Source organism: Ostrinia nubilalis, chromosome 6, assembly GCF_963855985.1.
Source record: "Ostrinia nubilalis chromosome 6, ilOstNubi1.1, whole genome shotgun sequence".
Taxonomy (NCBI): Eukaryota; Metazoa; Arthropoda; class Insecta; order Lepidoptera; family Crambidae; genus Ostrinia; species Ostrinia nubilalis.
Window position 1 is genome coordinate 5172926 of NC_087093.1, and position 19317 is coordinate 5192242.

Sequence of the window (19317 nt, forward strand, 5' to 3'; positions counted from 1 at the left end):
CGAGATTTTCCCGAAATTTTCTCGAGTTTCCACACATGAAATAACAAACTTTAATTTCCTGCGAAATATTATATGGTATGATTATTAATCAGGCTTCTCAATAATTCACGAAGTAAGTAAGAGTGTGGGTTTCATATGAGTATCTACCTACGCGTTGAAATACTGCATTGTGGTCAAATAATAATTGTTTACAATTTTTCCGTACTTGAAAAAATAAAAGAACGCGTTGTCCAACCCCCATTTTTGTTGACCTCTCAAGACTTTTTAGAACACATTTTTTTTATAATACGACGAGTAGGAGAATACGAAGAAATATTTTCACATTGTCTCACTCTTTTGATTGATTCCTGTCTTTTCAGGAAAAATAAACATTCCTGAAGCAAAAAAATTGAATTTCTCCGAAAATGCAAAATCCAGCAGAGTAGGGATTATTATGATGACATAACATTATCTTAAGCTCTTGGCAGTGGAAGTTAAACACAACGAGAAATTACTGTGTTTTATCAAGTACTTTCACCAGCTAATAAGCTAGTTTACACTCAATGTTAAAATAGTGGTTATAGAAGTCTACAAGGAACTATTTTTTTCATCCAGGAAAAGTGTTTTACTTAAATCTTTAGTAAAAATCTCAGCTTATCAGTACCAAAGGTAAGCAAACTTGTAACACCTAAATGGGTACTTACATAATGATCTTTTTAATGTTTTCCGTGGAAAAAATAGATCGTTATTTTGGACAGGAATTAAAAAATATTCTTAATCGACTGGTTAATCTGGGGGCACGGCAGTGCCCCCGCCAAGTCGAGCGCGAAGCAAACACTGCCGTACCATCCTTTACTGGAACCATTTCGCCGCATTTTCGGGCCCCTATTTGAGAACCTCTGGATAAGACCAGAACGCAGAAATTTTCGTCGTCTAGTAAGCTATAATCACATACTTAAAATCCAAAATTTCAAGTCTGTGGGTCATTTAGTTCCGAAGTTAAGCGAAAGCAAAGTTTCGCATTTATGACACTCACTCACTCACTCACTCACTGATGATCATCAAAATAGAACTAGTACTTCCCATAAACTCAGAGAGCTGAAAGGACATCATCCATTTTGGTCCAAAATCAAAAGTGCCGGCCAAAAAATAAAAGTGCTGTATTCTGATAGAATACGTCCGCCTTAGCATTTATTACTATGGCACCAAAGCTGTAGCACCACTGTGCATCGTAGTATTTGAGTTCTAAAAATATATGAAACGACTGACTTTGATCTCAAATACTACGACGCACAGTGGTGCTACAGCTTTGGTGTAATAGTAACAAATGCTAAGGCGGACGTATTCTGTCAGAATACAGCACTTTTTTTTTATTGGCCGACATTTTTGATTTTGAACAAAAAATGTATGAATCGTCGATGAATTTTAGATCTCAAATACTCGACGCACAGTGGTGCTACAGCTTTGGTGCCATAGTAACAAATGCTAAGGCGGACGTATTCTGTCAGAAGACAGCACTTTTTATTGTTGGCCGGCACTTTTGATTTTGAACAAAAAATGTATGAATCGTCGATGAATTTTAGATCTCAAATACTCGACGCATAGTGGTGCTACAGCTTTGGTGCCATAGTAACAAATCCTAAGGCGGACGTATTCCGTCTGAATACAGCACTTTTTTTTTTATTGGCCGACACTTTTGATTTTGAACAGAAAATGTATGAATAGTCGATGACTTTTAGATCTCAAATACTCGACGCACAGTGGAGCTACGGCTTTGGTGCCATAGTAACAAATGCTAAGGCAGACGTATTCTGTCAGAATACAGCACTTTTTTTTGTTGGCCGGCACTTTTGATTTTGGACCAAAAATATATGAAACGTGGATGATGTCCTTTGGTACAGAGTTAGGGTTTAATAGCAACATAAAGGGAAAACTATAAAAACTAGGAAAATCGAAGATCTGGAGTAACACCACATTCATAATCAATACTACTAGCGCCACACCGGCACCGTGGTGTTCGCCTGTACCGCTCACCGCTAGATGGCGCTAGCACTTTGAGCGTCGATTTTCTGCACCGCGGTGTCCAGATTTTTTTTCCTTTCTAGACCCCCCCGTCGATTAAGTTGAATGTTGTGTAATTTGAATTTGGTTGATTTCGTTTATTATATCGTGAGGTTCGCTAAGGTTAAGTTATTATTAAAACGATTCTGATTCGTTGTCCATTTTAAAGGTCACTGTGTTTAATATCGTAAAAAAAATGTCGATAATATTAAAGGACGACGACGTTAAATAATTATGCCACATTCTACAAAAAGAAGTGAAATCCCACCAAAAACATTCTGTAAAAAACTAGCCAAGTCTCGATGGAGCTGCTTGTTTATCTCTAAAAAGTAATGAAATCTAGACAAAGTCGTGCCAAGTCTATGGTTCTTTACTGCGATTTCTTTATTATTCGTTAATGTTGTGTGACTTGGCCGTTGAACAATCTTTATTAAGATAGTCAATAATCATGCATAAGTATTATTGAAATACGCAGCTTTATTAAGCCTACAATAATTGACTGGTTATTAAATCAACGTTTTCCAAGTGGCAATTTTCCATCGTCAATGGGTAGCGGTTCTGGCAACAGATTGGTGCAATGGTGTCATGGAGCACCTGGTTTTGTACCCTTCAACGGTCAAGTCACACAACATTAACTATAATAATAAAGAAATCGCAGTAAAGAACCATAGACTTGGCACGACTTTGTCTAGATTTCATTACTTTTTAGAGATAAACAAGCAGCTCCATCGAGACTTGGCTAGTTTTTTACAGAATGTTTTTGGTGGGATTTAATATTCGAGAACTAAAATAAACCTCAAAAAGTCACCTTTGTATCTACTAGTTTCTATAAATACGTTAAATTACATAGAAGTGTAGGTATGTTTGTAATATGAAAATAATAAATTATAGGCTTTTTTTTCAGAATATGTTAATTTTTTCCAATCCCGCTAAGCTGATGATTGTAGTGGGCATTTCTACAAATACATAGGTCCTTAAAAAAAGTACGTAAATAAAAGAGGATCTGGAGTTTACCAAAAATTAAAAAAGACCGAAATTCATGCGAAGCCGCGGCCACAAACTAGTTAACTAGGTATCTAATCAGAGTCCGTGTTTTTGTTTCCGAACAATGTAGACCAGATCCAAATCATAAATATAGGTGAAAATGTTTAGGGTCGATATTGGCTTTTTCATTATTGGGTCTGGAAACTCTTCTGTTGCCGAATGTTCTTTTTTTGCTTTCAGTTGAGTGGATTGAAGGAAACAAAGAGCACGAAATATTTGAACTTGTTAAGCCTTTGAAGTTTTTTCTCGGTATCATGGTAGGTACGTTATTATTTGAAGGGTTCTTGGAAATGAAAAGACAGGTGGTACTTTTTTGCCGTCTTACTTTGTTTTATTAACCAACTTTTTGCAGTCTCAAATTCTTAAAATATTTTAGATTTTTTAACATTCGAGTCATAAACAAGATTTATTTTTAATTTTTGTCAATTTAATGTAAACGGCATTCTTGTGCTTGTTGTTTTCATAAGTAGCGTGCAGAAATTTATTTATATTATTTTTTCAGAAAGTTACAAAAATAGCAAATGGAAAGTTAATAATGAAGCATGATGTCTCTACATATCGTAAAAATGCATTAAAATGTAATACAATATTACTTTAGAATTGGAATAATACCTCAATTCTAGTAATAACATGACTCATCGCAGCACAAAATTCAGAAAAATATGTCACAAAACCTAGATGTTACATAACCGTCTTAATACAGCGCAAAACAATTACCAAGATACAGTCGAGATAGTACTGAACTCTACATCCTTAATCTTAAGAGGAAATAAACAACAAACCCGGTTCCAAGACCACTTTCCTCGACCACGAACGGCTTACAACTGCTCCAATTAGAGTAATACCCTTTACAGTACAACCGGAAAGCAACAGTCAGTCTCCTTGATTCCACCGGTTTATAGCCAAAGCAATGCAAGGAAATGTACTGCAGAAAACCGCTAATTTCGAATTTAGTTCCCTCGCGCAGCGTGCGGGTTGTGTGTGAATTTTATAATAATTCGCGGTTCAAATGGGGGTTAGGTGAGTCAACATACATATTTATTAGAAATTAATTAGTTCTCTGAATATGAGGCAGTGAAACGTAAATAATGTTATGTAGATGGTGGAACTAGGATTTCCAAACGTAAGTATTTGGATTTCGGATCTCTCGTATTTGCGCCTTGGAATTCAAATTATTTGATTAATGAACACTTTATTGATGACGTTCGTTATAAGAATGTTTTTGCAGTGAATTCATATATTTTTTTAATTCAATTAGTGACATACTCGTAGTTTTTATTTGAGAGATTTTATCACTGCATTCGAACAGGTATCTAACTCATAAAATTGTTTAAAATAGCCCCTCATATTACCTAGAAGTAGGTACTACTATTATTTATTCTGTGCTAGAAGTGACATATTTACACACGATCATCAAATCATGTAAGTTTAATTTCATAATAGGTTTCGCTACATTCCACTACATTATGAATAATTCAGTGATTGTGTTTGTACTTACTTACTTAAATGCTAATTCATTAATCACTTCGATGAAAATTGGCTATTTTCACGTCATAACGAGAATACGTACAATAATTAGGCACTGTATAATGTGAGTGGTCTTATAACTGAAAGTGATTTCTTCTAGAAAACTTGTAGGTAATACATCTACTAACGTGTATTAGATAAGTTGCTGATGAAAACTTTGAATTATGACAAAGATATTTATGAAGAAGTCGGTTAAAAACAGTTTGCGGCTAATCGTAAGTTTTCTTTGCCAATAAATATACTTTCTCAAGTATTAATTACTCGCATTATCAAATAATTCTTACTGCAATTTACTTTCTTTAAAATTGTTCCAATAAACACTAATTAGGTACCTGCCCCAAACGAAGTAGCTGACGGCGCTTCAAGCTAAGGTATTTGGCACGTTGTGTAATTGACATAAGTGCGATTTTTCAATGAACATGTGTAGTTTATTGCGCAGGCGATTGTACAGATGATAGCCTATCAAGATTGATAATGTTGTATCTTCTTCATTTTTTTCATGTTCATCTTTTATAACTTTTCCGTGTACTTGCAAAAAACCTACTCTAGCGTCCAATGTGATATTTAAATTGATAAAAAGATCCTTAATATTTATACATAATCATAATTCTACGTTGATCGATTGGTAGCGGCCTGCGTCCAGTGCTTCCCTGCTACCTTTACGATGTCGACGCTGCTACCAATCGATCAACGTGGAGAGCATTAGGGGAGGCCTATATTCAGCAGTGGACGTCCTATGGCTGAAATGATGATGATGAATCACAATTCTACTTCAAACGTCTACGTATACTCGACGATTGTTTTCGACACTCTGAAGTTCGTCCCTGCTGGGACTCGAACCCGTAGCTGGGATTGAAGATTGAAGAAAGCCTTAGGTATTAATATTTCTAGCTATTGCCTGAGCTTTCACCCACGTGAGATGCAGATTGTCAAATAAGTACTTTATTCCGCGTGTATGTGCAATGTGCATGTTTAATAAACAGGATAGGTTTCAGGATAAACAAAAGCCTATGATTTTCCCTGGGTCCATAACAATCTCTAATATCACACAAACAGATTTACTTTCGCATCTTTTTTTTTATCCATGACGAGGAAGCTCTTGGCCTGTATCTCATCTGATGGTAAATGATGATCAAGCCGAAGATGGAAGCGAGCTTCACCCGGAATCCTCAACCACGGAGGAACTGGCTACTTATCTATCCTCTAACTGCCAGAACATAACAATGCTGTTAACATTGTTGTTATGGCGACAGACTTAGGTAAGATGGTGGTAGCTAGCCAGGCGGACGTAGAACAAGCTCTACCACCAACCAAACCGAACAGTAAAATCTGCCCAATTTGTAAGCAGGTGGTCTTACCACTAGACCACAGAGGCGGTTAATCTATAATATTATTTTAGGATTATTAGGTAATTCCCTTTATGTCATTTTGGCTTTCAATCTCATATCAATTACCGATTACCATCAATCTTGTTTAATTATCGCCTGCTTACGATGTAGTCGTCAGCTAATCGATATTGTATTAACTGTATTGACTGTATTAATTAACTACGTAATGTACTTATCAATGAAAGGTACGAATATTACAATAGCAACTATTATAATCTACATAACTTTAAAAATCTATCGTAATATTAACTAAAAATAAAAAATATCTTGAAAACTAATATTTTACTATGATCCAAATTTGATATTAGAGAGATCATGACGAGGCCTATCGGTAGTTGCAGGGTCATCCATTAATTGTTTTTAGAATAAACTGTAAGTATAGATTTAATTTGTAAAGATTCTTAGTACAGTCAACTGCGCATTAGACTGTCATAATAATCATTGCACAATACTTACGCCCGTTTTCAGAAACATTACTGTGAGGTCGCCCAGTGCGCGTGGACGCACAGGTTGACATACGAACCAATTGCAGAGCTTCAATGTTGTGCGTTCGATTTGCTGCTTCACATAAGCAAGCATTGTTTGAGAATACGAGCGTTAATCATTGCACAATACTTAGCACCAATTAGAACTTGTACATCAGATGCCTCAGTGATGAGCTTGATTCAAATCTCTCCTGTTTATAATCTTAGTATAATATAGACTACAACTGGTAGGTATGCTAGGTAGTTTTTGATTAAAGGACATCACAGTAAAGAAATGTTTGGGAAGTGCATAATGCCCTATTGAGGTCTTTGTCAAGTATTGGACGTACTTTGACTGAAATGATGATGATAGTAATATTGGTAACTCAATTTAAGTAACTGTTGTATGCCGTCTTCCGTACCTTATGATTTAGTTTTCAAGCAATAAATTTTGGTCGAAATGCAGCTACACGTGAAAATAACTATTTAATAAAATACAAAAATTATATGATTTAAGATTCAAATTATACTGTTTATTACGAGCATTATTAATATCTGGAATGTTTGTAAACTGTGTTATTGCATTGATTGAAATTTACGAGTATTATGTATCAAGAGACTGGGATTTGAAACTCGTTACACGTAATCAATTTTGTTGTTTATATGTTTCCATTTTTATTAAAATTCCTTTCATGCCAAATAAATTGAAAATGTAATACAATCTGAAACATTTCTTTATTGATAAACTGTCAGACAAAATAGAAATATACCTTAGAACCTTCATCCTTTGAAGCATTTTTAAAATAATAAATAATTGTTTATATCTCTATTCATAAAATAAGAAACATGCGTACCTACTTAAATACAAGGGTCTTATGCTAGTAGTCTTACGCCCATATTCACAAACATTACTATGAGGTCTCACAGTGCGCGTGGATGCATAGGGTGACACATGAACCAATCACAGAGCTCTATTCGACACTTGCTTAAGTAAGCATCGTTTGTGAATACGGGCTTTAGAATAGTTCCTATCACTTGTAAGTGAGAGATTGGTATCTGAAGTAGGTTTCAAAGAAACCTATCACACAGGTCAAAATTTATTAGGTACTTGTTATTATGTCTTACCATTACCCTTGGACAGCAGGTTTATAAGTATTGTCTATGTTTGTCGGCCTTATGATAAGAATTATTAAGGTTCTTTGTGTAGGTAGGTACCCTAGATGGGGCAGAGGGCGTCCACAACAGTCCTCCATTGCGTTCGGTCTTGAGCTTCGCATTTGATTTCGCTCCAAGTCTTGCCAATTTTCTTCGCCTCGTCTGCTACAGTGCAAACATAAGTTGCCCGTTTAAATATTAATGCTACAATTTTTTCTCATCATTTTTATTTGAAACCGAGCTATACAAATTAAATGATAAATTGGATCAATCACAATAGTAGAATTACCGCTCGTAGAAACTTCAGTTACCGCGAAATAATATTGCTCGTATTTACCAGGAAACACACAGTTCGTTAATAATGTGTACCTACCTATAGAAACTGCAGTAACTAAGCCAATAAGGTCAAAATTAGCCCACAACCTGTGCAACCTGGTAAATAGTTTAAATTAATATACTGTGATCAAAGCATTGTATGTGGAACACAAAGTAAATTATTGTTTTGTGATAGGCACTGAGCAAGCTGTTAATAATAAAAATGTATAAGTCAGTTAATACTCAAAATAACGTCATTAACATCTGTTAATGACGTTAATCCGCTCCGCTTTTTATCTAAAAAGCGGACGTTAAAAATGCATGAATCAATTAGGCACGTTAATCATCAAAAACGTTATCATAATTTTATTACGTACTTACTTATTATACCTACCTATTATAGTTACTACAACTTTCTCAGGTTTTCCAACACGACTGCTCTTCTTACTCGATGAGTTCAGCAATCGGCTAACCGAGTTGTTGACACTTATCAACAATAATTTAAAGAGAAATATCCCAGTTCAAAATAACCTGTCCTATATGTTTTCATTTCCAGACTGCTTATTCTATTGGCACTTCTGGTTGGGGTCCTGTACTGCCTCCACCTGCTGGTCAAGGACTACCAAGCTCTGACAGCGCCGAGACTCTTGCGCATGCTGTTCAAAAGGGACACCAACTCTATGAACGAGTCGATCAGCGATTGGGTAAGTATGTTTTTTTTTTATCAACAACGAGGAAGATCTTGGCCTGTATCTCACCTGATGGTAAGTGACGATCAAGCCGAAGGTGGAAGCGAGCTTCACCCGGAATCTTCAACCACGGAGGAACTGGCTATCTTACCTCTAACTGCCGGAACACAACAATGCTGTTAACATTGTTTTTATGGCGACAGACTTAGGTAAGATGGTGGTTAGCTAGCCAGGCGGACTTAGAACAAGCCCTACCACCAGCCAAACCGAACAGAAAAATCTGCCCCCACTGGGAATCGAACCCGGGACCTCTGCGTCTGAAGCAGGTGGACTTACCACTAGACCACAGAGGCGGTTACTGTTCTGTAACTATAAAATACTGGCTACTCTACTACTCTAGTGTATACTAAGGCAGAGTTGCACCATCATACTTTGACTTGAACAAACGTCAAAAATCTGTCAAACTCCATACAAAAGCTCCGGTTATTGTTAAAGTTACGGTGAGAGTAAGTTGATGCAACTCAGTCTAACACCCGTATTCACAAACGATACTTACCTATGTGAAGCAGCAACGCTATGCGAAATGTGACATTTCTCAATGCGTTCCGTATGGCAAGCCTTTCAATTCATAAACAATACTTAAACGACCCTTGACTATGCAAAATCAGAATGTTGAATAGAGCTCTGTGATTGGTTCGCTTATGTTACGCACTTCACTCCGCTAACTGACATTCCTGTCATTCAAACGGTGCAACGGTTTTATGTGATAATATTTTGTGGATTTGTGAATTTAATAAATATGAATTAGACTACAACTATCAGAGGTGGAATTGTGTAAAGCAATCGTAATCATTTGACAGTTCATAACGTACGATAAAGTCAGTTAAACAAAGCGTTTGACAGAATAATCGTACGTTATGAACTGTCAAATGATAACGATTGCTTTACACAATTCCACCTCAGGTTAGTATGAATACTTCGATTTCATTGTTTATTTTCAATCAACAATAAAAATAAAAATAGTGAAAATCATTATTTTTCAGATCAAAAAAGCTGCCGTTTTCTTCTTTCGAAAGAGAGCTGATTGTAGCTATAATAAGAGAACGACCTATTATTGAAGACAATCATATTATTATCATCTCTAAAATATCGAGTTGAAGAAGCAAGCCTGGGAAAATCTAACAGTGGCTTACAATCCTCAACCATATTTTATGTTTCACAAAGGCTCACACATCAACTGAAAAGCTGCTGGAATAATTTAAAGACCCAAAGAATATAGAACTTTTTCAGAAATCAATCAAACGTTCTCAACACCCACTAGTAAGTAATGTTTATAAAATATAATAGGTAGATTTATGACGAATAACTAAGCAGAGTATACTCATAGAAGTTAAATTCATAATTTGCTTTTCAGGTAGCAAGAAATTAAGATTAGTACTAGCAAGAATTAAGATTAAGACAGAAACAAGAATCAAACGCACCACTTTGAATATACAACAAGACCAGGCTTTGCACGAGTTGGGGCTACAAAGAGAAAAAAAAATGATAGCAAGAGAAAATAATTTGTTAGATAGTTAGAACATGAAAAAAAGATTAATGATTTACAAATACATTAATTTAAATTAGACATTGAAAATTGATGAAAATAAAACTTCATAAATAATTTTATGTTTTATTTGCCTGCTGATACATAGGCACTGGTAGGCCTCTCGCAGTTAATATCCTCAAGTTTTCTTTTATATGAAAAGTACCCCATCTTTGGAAAACCTAAACTAAATTCGTTTGAATTGTAATAATCAAAGGGATTTTGGGAATCCCGTATCACTTTTCTGGTACTTATTCCACTTTGCTCATTGATATAATTATCAAATTAGTCTTCACTACTGTTTATTTATTGTAAGATGATATTAATCGAAAACAACCATAAATAAAGCAAACAAACCTCAAAAACGAGAATAACCTAAAAATTTTGACGTAAATAGACACTATGCGTTGCGTAATACAGCTCCCTGGCTACCTTAGCTTTGCGTTCATTCTAAGGGACACATAGTGCTTGTCACCACTGAAGTATCGTCTATGAATAGGTTTTTGGGACCCTGTGCGTCCACGCGCACTATGAGGCCTCAAAGTAATGTTTGTGAATACGGGTGTAAGTATTATGGCAGCTGCTTAGCAATATTCCATGTAAGGTATGTACAGTCAGCGTCAAATAGTTCCTGACACCCAAAGTATTAGCCAATAAGTTTGCAACACGTTTTTGTTACAATTAGAATAAGTTTGCGTTGTCAACTTTTTGGCCACTTTGGGTGTGACGAACTATTTGACGCTGCCTGTACATGCTTTGGGTTATTGTACAGTTATGTCTTTTGTTTTTGTATTGTGTTACTTATTCCGACATTGTTAAGTTAGTGTAACGATAGAGATGAATCTTCTCTCATCCCCTTCACATAATACTCGTCTAAAAGTTGTCTACATATTTTTCCTAACGATGATTTTCTTTTCAATTTATGAAGTGTAGTGCCTAAAATAATAAGAAATGGAACGCGAAAATTTAAAATCTTAAGTGTAGTGACCATATGTAATTTCCTATGCAAAAAATAATAAAAACTTTTTTTTTTATTCAGTTAACTTGATACTATGTAAGCTGGGTTACCTGTAATTAATTAAAAACTATCTCTAACAACGTACACGTTGATCAATTAAAACGCGCTGCAAAAATATAACAATCACTTCAAACTATTCGGTGTTTTATTTCATCGTTATTTTCTGGTTATTCGTACAATAAGAGAAAACAATTCCAATTTGATTCCCACATTAGATTGTATGTACCTAACCACATAATACTCGTAATAACCCGCTGCATCACTTCCATGTTATCTAATAAATGCTTTATCTTATAAATAAAGGAATATTCTCTAAGCAAAAGCAACACATGTCACTTAAGAAAAGTGTATGATAAAGCATAATATTCACAATCCTACGCGTATTGTATTTACAGAGATAATATATATAGTATATTTTCGTTGTCTTTCCTGCTTGAACAATTTCAATTATATTTCGGCATATTAAAGCTAAACACCGACATAAATAAATCTTTGCCTTAATAAAAATGTAACAAAATTCTTCTCTAAATAACATTTTTCAAAAACCTTGACAACCGAGCTTCATTCTTTTGAGAAAATGATCTTAATAGCAAAATTACCAATCATTATGGTACAGGTCAATTTTCTTGAAACAGGAAGAAAACTAATTATTTTTCCAAGAAAACATTTTGCCCGGTAAACCACTATGACCTAAATTTAGTCGAGATCATTAAAGTAATTTTTAAAACTCGGTAACAAAAAAAGTAAACAAAATATTATTGCTCAATTTCTCTGAGTTTAAAAATAACTATTTTCCGTGATACATAGGTCACGATAGGAAACAAAACTGCGTAGGCATTCTAAATCAACGACTACTTGTTTAAAAATAAGACATTAAAATAAGTGAATCTATAAATAATAAGTTTTAGAATACAGTAGCTCCCTAAACATTGAAAATTGAACCAACTACAGTTAGGCTTGTATTTTCATTTTCAGCTGTGAGCATCAATTAAAAACTTCCATGGCTTGTATACTAACAGGCCATTTTGAATTTCATTATGATTTTGTAGTCCAATTGAACCAAAATGTTATCGAGAGACGGCTACTGAAAGAGTAGAGCTGTAAAGTCAGTGTCAAATAGTTTATGACATCCAAAGTACCTAGCCAATAAGTTCGCTACGTCTTTGTCATAATTGGAATAAGGTTGCGTTATCAACCACTTTGAGTGTCGTGAACTATGACTGTACAGATACTAGCGCATCAAGCTGTAGGGTTCTTATGTAGTTGTGTTCAAAAATGTTTAGTGTGTATAGGCCTTTTGTTTTGGAAATAATTCATCTTCCATCCTCCTTCCATTATCGGGGAACCAGACGCAGGTTAGCGTACCCGGGTTACCTACGTGAGTGCGACAAACGTTACATCGAATTTTACCATACCATCCCTATATTGTTGACATTCCACCAGCTCGCACTAAGCGTTTCGATGACTCTTTTTTAATGCGAACAGCTAGGGACTGGAATTCGATGCCTGATGCTGTCTTTCCTGAAGACAGCATCAGGCATCGAATCCGGGCCTTTTCAAGGCGAGAGTAGAAATAGGCACTTACAGGGCAGATAATATTATATATCATCCTAGACTGCATCCCACTTAATATCAGGTGCGATTGTGGTCAAATACCTGCGTTGTTATGCATAAAAATGTAAAAATGATTTTTTCTTGTTTTTAGAGCCCCCACGTGCGATGGCGAATGATTCTGCACCATGACCCCATACAATGCGCTCGGTATCTGTACTGCGAGCTGGGAGCCACGAGCAACAAACACACCGAACTGCAACACGGCTTTGTGTATATGCTGACGTAAGTCTTGTACTATGCATTATGTAGGGCAGTTATGTACCATCCTAGACTCCATCTCACTTAACACCAGGTGCAATTGCGGTCAAATACCTGCCTTGTCTTGTTTAAAAAAAACTATTCATAGAGAAAATAGGTAGATATTTTTACCATATGTGTCTAAAACATACATAATCCCTAATTAAAGAAACATAGGTAGAATATACTTTAGCATGATATCTGTGCCTTAGACTTTAGGTAGTTAAACAAGAAAACCGGTTTTAATATTATTTAAAAAAATCATAATTTCCTACCTGTCATGTTATAGTAATGAAATTGTTACTTCAAAATACTTTTTTCCTCTGACATTGACTTCGGAAAATTCTGCTGGATAACTAATTAAAAATGGAAAGTTAATTGAAAGTAATGAATCCGTCATTCATTTCAATCAATCATATTTAGTCGTAATCATCGTTTAATCCGAGGATATGAACGGACAGAAAATATTTTTTACAGTCGGCGAAAATAAAATTATCGTGTCATTTTAATATTTTTCTAAAAACTGAAAAACGTATTTTTACTTTAAAGTTTATTCTTCAATGGCTTCAATAAAATAATATTTTTAGCACACTTTCTCGTAAAGCCGCTCTTCTTTCATGATTTTAGATTTTTGTTTCTGCTGTGTTTTAAAGGAACCCTATTGATGCTCAGATAATGGTTGTAATTTTGATTTTACAGATTTTCTCGAAGCAACCTTGGCACATTTAATAATTTTCCTTTTCGTCTTCATTAATATTTCATCTTAAATGTTTAATTTTTAATTACGATGTCCAGTGACACAATTTTTGGAAATACTTCAATTAATTTTAAGCTTTGCTCGGAATAAAATTAAATTCAGAATTGTTAAGCAGGGCCCTTGCCTTGATGTAAAAATCATGTAATCAATGATTTATGAGGGGTTTAATTAAGGACGATCCACACATTACCGGACAAGGGCCGCTCGAACCTTCGTTTCTACCCAGTTGTCTTTGTTAAGATCTCGTTCGGTAGATTGATTGATGAACCGTTAACATTGCTTAAACAAATTAAGGACACACTCGTGTGGGTTCGGGCTCCTTATAAAATGGTAGTTGTCGAACCAAGGTATAATGCTGTTTACACACCAAACTCGCCAACGCGCCAACATGAGTCGTTGACTTTTGACATAATATTGTCAATGTAATAGAAAGTACCTACCAGTTGTCAAAAAAAAAAGCCGTCGACACCAAACCCACGGCTGTCGGCGGGCTTGGTGTGTAGAGTCATGAAAATCACTCGGTAACTGATCTGGGGGCACGGCAGTGCCCCCGCCAAGTCGAGCGCGAAGCAAACACTGCCCTACCATCCTTTACTGGAACCATTTCGCCGCATTTTCAGGCCTCTATTTGAGAACCTCTGGATAAGACCAGAACGCAGAAATTTTTGTCATCTAGTAAGCTATAATCACATACTTAAAATCCAAAATCCATCCAAGTCACACAACATTAACTATAATAATAAAGAAATCGCAGTAAGGAACCATAGACTTGGCACGACTTTGTCTAGATTTCATTACTTTTTAGAGATAAACAGGCAGCTCCATCGAGACTTGGCTAATTTTTTACAGAATGTTTTTGGTGGGATTTATTTTTACGAGTATGTTTAATGTAGTTATGATACGGCAGTTGATGATTTCTGATTAAAAATCTGTCCTTTTAGTCACTCTCATCGGAGAAATGTACACAGTTTTGTTACCCTGGTGCTCAGAATTCTGTATTCTGAGCCCTGGTGACGCATTACGTATGCATACCTAGCTAGTGCATTACATAATTTTACCAGTTTGCAGGCAATCCATAATAATATTGTAATGCGAATGAAACTCTGTGGGTCTGTTACGCTATGTTTTTTGGAGAAGTAGATACAGTCAACATAATATAAGCACAAATTGTACCTATTTTAACTACGTAACATGCCACTATGTTCGTTCTTAGGTAAAAGCGATAGCACATCAGCCTACCCATTTTTATGTCTGTACATTTATTGTTATTTTTAAGGGACGAAATTTTCATGTTAGCAATTACGTATGGTAAAATTCATTTCTATGCCAATAATATTTGGAAGGACTTGTGCGTGATACTTAACTCGTTACTTTCTATGATAAGCCAAAATTCACTCAAGCTAACCCATGACCAAATCCAGTGCATAAGGATGTCGTAGGTATCGAGCTACTTTATACTACTTCAATGTTTTTAAAACGTCTTTTTATTCCAGCTTGAACCCGAAAGAAGTCGACAGGACATCCCGCGACGTGTTCATCCAGGCGTACAACTACGGTGTCAAGCACCAAAATCCGGGACACTGCAGGAACGAATACCCGTATTGCCCGTTTGACTATTCCCTGCTATTCCAACTAATCGATTATTTACTCCATCAGAAAGACTGATAGGTTTTTGTTGAAATCTTGAGTGTAAAAGTAGTTGAGAAGAATCGAAATATTGACGTGACTGACATAAATCTTAATCAAATTGATACATTTTAATAACATTTGCTAGTTGCAATATTTATTAAATGTCCGTCACGTCGCTTGTTTATTCTACCTACCTGTGACATATTTCTGTAAATATTTAATGCAATATTCTATAAAAAAAATTAACTTACTAGTTACTTACGCACTTGTTATGTGGTCATAAATCTAGATATCGAAGACGAAATGAGTGTTTAAAAAAATATCTTCAAGTACTTAAATACACAAAGAATATTTTCATTTATCTGCTCATTTGGAACTCTGAACCATATGCCTTCCTTCGTCCTGTGGCTGAAATTTATTTAGGTACATTAATATTACATAACTTTATATTTTCCATGTCCAGTTACTTATATGTATACGTAGAGCCTCTCTATTTTTGTTATTGTAAGCGAACGTTAGAGATATGTTATTTGATTGGTTAGGTTCATTGTTTATCTTTTTCTTGTGCAAAGCGAAGGCAAACAAACAATAACCCTTTAAATGTAAACAAAACAAGAATAACTGAAAGTATGAGCAGGTAGCATTCAGTTTTAGCAATAATTTATAATTATAACCACGATAGCCGAACGGTGAAGGGGTCGGTGTGGCCGACTCGAGATACGAGGAACGCGGGTTCGAATCCCACCGCCGCTCGACTATTGTGGTGAGCCCACTCGTAACACAAGCTTATTTAGAAAAATCCTAATAATTCCTTTGATGTTAAAGGATTTGCCACACTGGGTACGTTCTGCGGTCAAAGTGAACGCAGTCCGCATTATGTATATGAACAACATAATTGTCGGTCAGGGCAACGGTCTGCGGTCTGGGTAATACAGTCTGTCAGTGATCGTGAAAAGGCAATCTGTCATCGGCGCGGTTTGCGTTCTTTCCTCGTGCCGCAAGGTCAGGCTGCATCAATACGACATGTAGGATTGTAGGTATGTTTATAGATCGTGCAAGGTTGGATTATTATCGGGGGCTTGGTGACCGGACGTCGCGACGGAGGACGTCCACCCACAAGGTGGACCGATGCCTCATAAAAGTAGCGGGAAGGCGCTGGATGCAGGCCGCCACCAACCGGCCATTGTGGAAATCATTGGGCGAGGTCTATGCTCAGCAGTGGACGTCCTATGGCTGAGATGATGATGATGATGATGCGGGCTGCGTTCACTTTGACCTGACCGCAGCCCGCAGATCGTATCCAGCGTGACAAATCCTTTACGTTTTTATTTTATGAGGCCCCGTTTCCATCATAGCGGAGCGGAGAGGAGACGAGAGATGTTTGTTTTGAATAACCAATCAGGTTCTTTTAACCGATGCTGAGCGGCGAAGTGATGTGGAAATAATGAAATCAGTTCGTTTATTCAAAACACATTCTCCTCTTTTCTTAGCTTTAGTGGAAACCGGACTTATGTGGCATAATAATATATTATTTTTAATACATTTTTAATGTTACCGTTCGAGAATTGTTATTTAGTAACTAAAATTACGTATTAAAATGATACCAAATTTGTTATTTCTAAGGTCTATACTTGTCCCAAATGGGCCGTTTGTTAAAATGTATACCAAGCACGAAATTGTAGAGATTTCACAAATAAGAAACACAATAAAGTGTCTTGATTTGATATTTGATTTCTCTTCTAATTAAGTTAGCGTTGCTGAGAATGTATGTGTAAATGAATATGTTGTTAATTTGTGCCTACAATTTAGATTTCTAACTTTACTATTATAGTGAACGCGTTCATTGGTGCGTCATGTTACTATTGAAACTACATTTCAGCGAATTTCATTTGTGCGAATTTAATATAGCTCCAATAGCTCTTTTCAGGCAGTTAAATATTCTTCATTCTAATATTGGTATTATTGCTTCATTTCAATAGGTCTTCTCAAGGAGACTGATTACGGTTTGTGATTTTTTAAATATTATTAATAAATAACATTTAATTTTGTTAACCTTGTTAAATGAGTTTTGTTTTGACATTCCACTTTTGTTTTCGGTAACTTAACAACTTAACACAATAATTAATACAAAATTTACCTACAACTTAGTAGTAGAGATGAGCCTTTTATGTAAAGGGTCGGTTTGAGAGTTACCTAAAACAATGGTGCCAGTTATTCTAGTCTAATGTTATGTTCCCAAATAATTCTTAAATAAATAATTGTTTAATCCTTTACTTATTTTTTAATTGTACCTCTACCGAACCGTATCATGAAATACTTGCCTACCTACTTCAATGAAAGTGATATCTGCAATTTATCATTTACTACCTACCGAATAATATAGGGATCATAATACGTGTAATATAGCATACTACCATTGGGGAGACTTAAAAATACAGTTGTCATAAAACTGTCCTATAAATTCTGCCTCGATACAAAATAGTCACACACAGCTAATATTCTAATATAAAAGCTACTAATAAATTACATAGGTAGGTACAAAAGACAAAACTTTTTGCTTCGATAGTAATAATAAATCAAAGTCGACCTATGGAGACCATACAAAATAATAATTGCAAATACATCATAAAGTGATTCAACAAAACGGAACAACCTTTTGCCATCCCGTAAATCGCTGCACCGCAAAACATTTTCCTGTTCTTATTTTTCCGGCAAACACGAGTCCTCGTGTCAAATCGGGGCAGCATCAACTCATTCTGCAACGAAACACTACCCGTTCCATTCACGTCCATGTCCTATCTTTCAAATCGATTCCTCAGCCGAAAGTTCACCACACTCAATAACCATTTGAATATAAAGTGGGCCATCGAAATTGATTGAAAAAAACACCCGCGCAAGTCTCCATAGCTGTAATGGACGAAAGAAGTTATGAATCACCGTTTTTATTTTTTCCCGCGACTGTTTCTTGGATGTAACGGCTGTAACGACAGCATATATTTTGCTGTGGAACTCCTTACGACTTATTTCAAGCAACGTTAACATGGCTGCATAACATCACATCCATTCAGCGGTGTTAAGGATTTTGTTCATCAAATAAAGAGATTTGGGGAACTGGGAATAATTCTCGGAGTTTTGTGATTTTTTTGAGAAACGTTTCCGTAAACATTTACTGCCTATCAAATATTTTCTTCGAAGAGATTAAAGAAAAAGACGAGGATATCCGTGAAATAATAATTCTAGGTAAATATATTTTCACCTCACATAAATGCGATTTACCACATGGACTAATTAAAACCTTTCCGCAGTACGGATATGGAATTAGAATACGATTCACAACTCTTGGAACGCACCCGATCCGTATCACATGAAAGGGTGGATTGAACAAAGAGATATTAACGTGAAGAGAACGATAATGAAGGAATTTTGGTAGCAATAAGAGCTTAAGTACCTATAGACCTGATCTAATAGGAATCCATGGAAGAGACCTAGTTGACGTCAACCGGTACGACTCCACGAAATCTGTTTTATTCTTAAAACCGTTAGAGCCAAAGCACACGATGCGTTGCGGCAGCGGTGCGACACCGGAGAAGTTTCGCTTCATCTTCATTAGGGATGTTGCGAATATTCGCATCCGCATCCGCATATGCGGAATATTCGCATTGATTTTGACATTCGCATCCGCATCCGCATCCGCGGATGTGGAAAAAAGTGGATCCGCAACATCCCTAATCTTCATCACAGAAAATATCTGTGGCGGGCACACGAGCGGTGCGGCTCCGAGTCGCGCGAAACTGCGAAATCTTGGCGGTGCGGCGCCGCAACGCATCGTGTGCTTTGGCTCTTACTGACTGACAA

At 36.0% G+C, this 19317-nt stretch overlaps 1 protein-coding gene across 1 annotated transcript; it reads left to right on the top strand.

Annotated features, from left to right (window-relative positions):
- The first annotated feature begins 4033 nt into the window (after positions 1 to 4033).
- LOC135072898 (uncharacterized) lies at positions 4034 to 17735 on the top strand. The gene is made up of 4 exons (XM_063966924.1): positions 4034 to 4104; positions 8490 to 8637; positions 12931 to 13061; positions 15327 to 17735. The coding sequence occupies exons 1-4, from the start codon at positions 4094 to 4096 to the stop codon at positions 15496 to 15498; spliced, it is 462 nt and encodes a 153-aa protein (XP_063822994.1). The 5' UTR covers positions 4034 to 4093; the 3' UTR covers positions 15499 to 17735.
- Positions 17736 to 19317: the final 1582 nt, after the last annotated feature.

Coding starts and splice junctions, on each gene's coding strand:
- LOC135072898 (XM_063966924.1), top strand. Junction 8,638..12,930: donor ACGAGTCGATCAGCGATTGG/GTAAGTATGTTT, acceptor TCTTGTTTTTAG/AGCCCCCACGTGCGATGGCG. Junction 13,062..15,326: donor GGCTTTGTGTATATGCTGAC/GTAAGTCTTGTA, acceptor TTTTTATTCCAG/CTTGAACCCGAAAGAAGTCG.